Source organism: Chanodichthys erythropterus, chromosome 11, assembly GCF_024489055.1.
Source record: "Chanodichthys erythropterus isolate Z2021 chromosome 11, ASM2448905v1, whole genome shotgun sequence".
Lineage (NCBI taxonomy): Eukaryota > Metazoa > Chordata > Actinopteri > Cypriniformes > Xenocyprididae > Chanodichthys > Chanodichthys erythropterus.
Window position 1 is genome coordinate 37,168,893 of NC_090231.1, and position 6,032 is coordinate 37,174,924.

General features: G+C 36.3%; 1 protein-coding gene across 1 annotated transcript; it reads right to left on the reverse strand.

The window, feature by feature from the left end:
- On the reverse strand, positions 1-5,426 carry cd68 (CD68 molecule). The gene is made up of 6 exons (XM_067399672.1): positions 5,206-5,426; positions 3,469-3,908; positions 3,187-3,306; positions 2,577-2,646; positions 1,832-2,002; positions 1-829 (listed from the first exon to the last, which is right to left on the reverse strand). The coding sequence occupies exons 1-6, from the start codon at positions 5,249-5,251 to the stop codon at positions 690-692; spliced, it is 987 nt and encodes a 328-aa protein (XP_067255773.1). The 5' UTR covers positions 5,252-5,426; the 3' UTR covers positions 1-689.
- Between the last annotated feature and the right edge of the window lie 606 nt (positions 5,427-6,032).

Below are 6,032 nucleotides of genomic sequence, written 5' to 3' on the forward strand. Positions count from 1 at the left end.
CAAATCAAGACCAACTCTAAACATGTTACCATGACGTTATTTATTATTTGTCTCCAAAATTACACATTATTTAGTGCATAAATGCAGCTCGAGTTAAAGGATCTGGCCACAATACAGTATAGTAAAGCACATCAGAAAGAAAACCAGGATGCAGAAAAATCTATTATTAATTACAAAACACAGTGTAGGCCTATTTATATTCCAACATAAACGTAAGCAACTTAATTCCCTTTTATGCAGCCCTTTAGGTTTAAAAATGAATTTGGACATGTTTATCAGATTAACATTGGCTTATCAGCCTATCACAGAAAATGTAAATGCATGTGACAAGCAGTGAAGAGCACCTATAGAAAAGAACACACACAATCTGGAGCAAGAGTACATTTTGCACATCCTTCTGTCATGTCAGTATTAGGTTAGGTTCTTTTAAAAAGGTGATTCTTTTATGAAGGTATGGTAAATAAGGCATGCACTTGTTGTATCATGATCTTATAGTGATGTAGAAATTGTGCAGTCAACTGCAGCTTGTGTTAGGATGAGGCACACAGTCTCTGTATAGTAAACATTTTTTGGACAGATCCCAAGCCATCCATGTTCATCGGTGCATAAGTAACATTCACTTTTAACAGCATTAAAATTCCTTTAAACTGGAATCGCTGATATACTCATAAATCAGGATTTATAGGCCTCTATAGTGACTGGTACCCATCAGTTCTTCGTTTCCTGCTGATAAGATAGGCAATGACTACAATGACGATGAGAATGATGAGGATTATGCCCACGGCGATAGGAACACGGTAGTCAGGTTTATCAGCCTTGCACAGATCCGCTGTTGTACAAACACAAACAGAGCACAGTCAGCTTTGTAATCTCATTGTAAGAAACAAAAGCAGAGTCAATTTTACTGGCAAAAATTAAACGCTGGGATACCCCACACGGCATTTCGAATCTGAACAGATTTTAAAACACTAGGCATCATAAACTTGCCGACTTTGTAAATAGATTGAGATCTGAGGACCACAATATCAAACATGTTTGATTCTCTGACTGGAAAGAATCATTGTCTTTCCAGCCTAAAAATAGCAATAATTCAGTAGATACAAGTATAATTAAACAGGTGGCCAAAAACTGCAGACACAACTGCTCATTTACAGTTGTATTTCAGATAATATTTTAATTTGCATGACTTTTAAAGCTAACAAGAGTTCGTCAAATAATAATAAAAATATAAATATTAAAAAAAGTAGTAGACTTTCACATGATTTAAAAAAGCATGCAGAGATCAAGATCCACATTAGTTAACAATATGTTAAGCAGCCTTTGGACTTTATAACAGGCATACCTTTTCTAAGCACCAGTTGTTTAGAGTTATCTGGCCGGTCTAACCAGCTCTTTTGCATTGCCACATTTGCAACAATGTTTGAAAACAAGCTGTACGAAGTATGTATGACATAAGGGTGAACTTGATTTCGCCAAGTGCAACATCTTTGTTGATCCTTGTACAACATTCCAATCAACCAAGCAGATTTGAGCCAAGTTTAGACCTAAAACCAGGGTTATGTTGCTTCTACATCAGTGTTATTCACTTATCATTTCCCTCTGACATTAGAGATAAGTTATGGGTAGGGTTAGGTTTAGGGGTAGGGTTAAAATGTTGTTCCAGGATCAGCAAAACATGTTGATCCAGGAACGTGTCTTGTCAAAATTACAGTGACAACACATAAAAAAGGCAAGAGTATAGTCCAAATAGCAACATAACTTGATGTCGAGTGTCATTCACTACAAGGATGGGGTGCTTTAAGATATTGAAGTGCCATTACTCTATACTTACGTGCACCGAATTTGTCGTTTTTGATGTTGAAGGCCTGGAGTCGGTAATTGCTCAGGTCTAGACTCACACCGTTCCCCATATACACAGTCTCAGCAGTGCAGGAGTAAGAGTCACCTTGAGCCGCGGCAAACAGCTCAAGAGACTTGTTTTTCCCACTGTACGTTTTTAAATCTTTGTAGACAAAAATAAAAATCATTTGATCAATCACACAAACATAATTGTAATGGTGATATAGTCATAATTATAGTCAAAACTCTACACCACTACCACTCATGTTTGAAATAGGGAAAATTTATTCACGTGGACATAAAAACTAAATATCTTTATGTCTTTATGCAAGGTCATATTGTTTTTTTAATTCAAAATGAAATGCATTCACATACATGGATTTTTCACAGTGAGGGAAAGACAACATTTACTGTAACCAAAATGACAGTAATACTTCCTTATTCTTCCTTATCAGCATGTGACATTAATTGTCGCCAAACTGGTTGACCTGCCTAGTGTTTATTTGTTTTATTGAAGCTTGGCTATTTTGAGGCAAGAATTCTGTTTTCAGTAGATTTTTGAGGAACCAATAGCTTATTAAAGTTAAAAGAGGCCAATACTAATATTTAACCTCTTTGCAAAAACTGTATACAGGTAAAAGTTAAAAGTCCTGTGAATAAATTGCTAAAATTGAGGATATGTGTTATTGAGTGTTTTTACAAGGCAAATGGTACTAGTCATATGGCAGGGAATTTACCTCCTTTTTTGAAAGCATAAGTCAAGCTATACTCCACATCATCGACATAGACCTTTTTTGCCGTTTCACTCTGGAAAAGATCATTAGAATATTAACCAAAAATATACAAACACAATAGAATAAGAACCATAATGAAGTATAAAACCATCACACAATTTACAAATCACAAGAACAGTCCTCTAAAAATAAATAAACCTGACCCTTAATGAGTAACAAACATCATCTTCATAACTGCAGCATACAGATATAATGTGGGTCACCATATCATAATCAATCTTCTGAGAAAACCTGGTGCCTCCCTGCGAGCTCATTGGTTTATTTGTTGCTGGGAGGCAGCTCAGGTTGCTATTAGGTAGAGAATAAATAAAACTAGTCTTTTATACTTCCCCCTAAAGTGCCTTAAAGTTCCCATTTTCAGACAACACAAACTCAGGTTGTACTGAAAGATACTTGAGTTCTTATTGCCAATAAAGACCACTAGCCTGATAAAAAAGGTTTATGGAATCTTTTGTTGCCACGTTGGAAGTAATGAACATTTTGACTGAATTCCATCATACATGACAACATTATTTAGAATAGGCTATTTTTGAAAATCCATAAGCAGACTTACATTATTAAATTTTAGGGTTAAACTGCCTTCTTTGAACGTGAGAGTGATAGATGCTGTATTAGTCTCACATTTTCCACTGGGAGTAGTCATGTTTGGCTGAACAATGAACGTGTCATTAACCTAGAAAGACAGAAATGTTTCAGAATAATGGATAATATTTATATGGAATATAGAAAAATGACAAGGTAGACATTGCGAGGGATACAAGTGGTTTAGATTTATTAAGCAGGAATCACATTTGGATGTACCGTAGATCTATGACTCCAACAGGAAACATCTTACCTCACTGGTGTTCACACGGATCCCGATTTCCAATTTAGCCAGAATACATATGTTGCCTTTTCCATCAGTAACATTATAGTTCCCCACTGTCAATTTGGTGGGTGGCGTTGGTGATGGTGGAGGGGTCGGAGCTTGAGTTGTTGTGTTTGGAGCGTGAGTTGTTGTGTTTGGAGCGTGAGTTGTTGTGTTCGGAGCCTGAGTTGTTGTGTTCGGAGCGAGAGTTGTTGTGTTCGGGGCGAGAGTTGTTGTGTTCGGAGCCTGAGTTGTTGTGTTCGGGGCGAGAGTTGTTGTGTTCGGAGCCTGAGTTGTTGTGTTCGGAGCGAGAGTTGTTGTGTTCGGAGCCTGAGTTGTTGTGTTTGGAGCCTGAGTTGTTGTGTTTGGGGTAGGACTAGGGTTTGGACTGACTGACTTGGCCATAAAAGCTGAACTATAGGTGAGAGCTGAGGAAAAAGATGCAGACATGTGAGAAAATGTGAGAAAAATTGTTCTCAAAGGGAAGCTAAATCTGACAAAAGAATTCAGTAACATACTCAATTAGAAAAATTCATAATTTAATAATAATAATAACCTGTACAAAAATTATTTAGCTAGTTAGACATTTTGGTGAGGAAGTAAGAAAAATACACACTGTTTTGCACATGGTGTTTACATACATTCGCTTCCTCCCAAGTGCGCGCGCGCTGTCACAAGTACACACACGTTAAAATTTCCCAACAAGGAAATGTGATAATTCACATCAGCCAATTTCACGTGATGTTTGATTGTTAGATTAGCCGCATAACAGAAAATGCTGACAAAGTAACTGACACTTTCATTGCTTTAAGGAAAGTTCAGTTTACCACGAGACAAAAATGTACACTTGGGTACACTTGTGACTTGTGAACTGGACTAGTCAGCCCATTTAAATATTCATTTAAGAAAACTACATTGTGCCAACTTCACCAAAAACATTAAAGGGATAGTTCACCCAAAAATGAAAATTCTGTCATCATTTACTCACCCTCACGTTCTTCCAAACATGTATACATTTCTTTGTTCTGTTGAACACAATTGAAGATATTTTAAAGAATGTGAGAAACTGAACAGTTTTGGGGCAACATTGACTTCCATAGTAATTTTTTTTCCTACTATAGAAGTCAATGGTGCCCCAAAGCAGCCTGATTACAAACTTTCTTCAAAATATATTTCTTCAACAGAACAAAGACATTTTTACAGGTTTGGAACAACCTGAGGGTGGGTAAATGATGACAGCATTTTCATTTTTGGGTGAACTATCCCTTTAAGGCTACTGATATTTACTCTTTATAATGTTTTGACGAGCAACTACAAAATGTGACCTATTTTCTCTTCATATGAAATCGAAACTAGTTTCCGAAAAGTATATCAAATAATACATTTCTGCACTGTCATTTAAAAAAAAAAAACCCAGTCACAAAAGTTAATTATTAATAATTGAATTAGGCTATAGTTTACAGTTGTATGTTGCAGCACCGCCACTTCCTTATTGTTGAAAGCAGTCAGTTTTATATTGGTTTGCACTTTTTTGGACATTAAAATACCATATGTTAGTATTCTTTAAAATTTCATATAGTGCAGTGCGATTCAGTAGCCTAATATTTCAGTACCAAGTAGACTAGCCTACATCACACAGTATTTAATTAATGGTGGACACACGGTAAACGCACAAGTCAACATTTCCTTTCAAAGCGATTAATAAAGTAAAATGGTGTCCTTTACCTGTTACAGCAATAAAAATCGAGATGAATAATAATCCGCGTCCCATTTTTACGTCTTTATTCCGGTGGAACCTGACAAACAAACTGTCTGTCAGCTGTAATGCTGCGAAAGTAACTGGTGTCGGAAGCCTTTAGCACACTGCACTTATTCGCCTGAAACGAAACCACAGATAAAGTAAAGGAAGTTCAGCCTCACCACACTCGCTTTGAGTGTTTGTCCAATCACAGTCAGTGAGACAAGCGTCCCAGAAATTCAATACAGTGACCGTGTTCGCTTGCTTTGTAGAAAACGAAAATTAACAGACGATGAGATTTTGTCACTGTCTCGCTGTTGTAACATTCAGAAGTACCTTTTAATGATACATTTATATCGTGGCTATCATCTTTAAAACAGATAATCCTTGAGAATCGTGTTTACTTGATTTCATCATACTTATATAATGTGGCAACCGAGCAGTTCTTAGTTGTTACAAACTATTGTTTTTCTCAGTAAAACGTTTTATATGTAAAGAAATGTACTTGTGAAAAATAAAATTAAAATCACAGACATTCCTGTGAGATATAAATATGAATAAAAGAGGTTTTATTTCAAATGGGTTGCCTCAAGGGGGCCGTCGTGTTGAAATCACATCTTTGCCTCAGTGACCCACCTATTATTTGGTCAGTTTCGTTTTTCTGAATCAATAAATCTTGTTTTTACTGCAAATTTCTAATTTCTACAGCGCCATTAATAACTGAACACTTAAGAGCCATATCAGCCAGTGCAAACTAAACAAATTGGGCCAGGTACTGATCTCTTATCAGTCCTACTAGCAAATAATAAAGAAA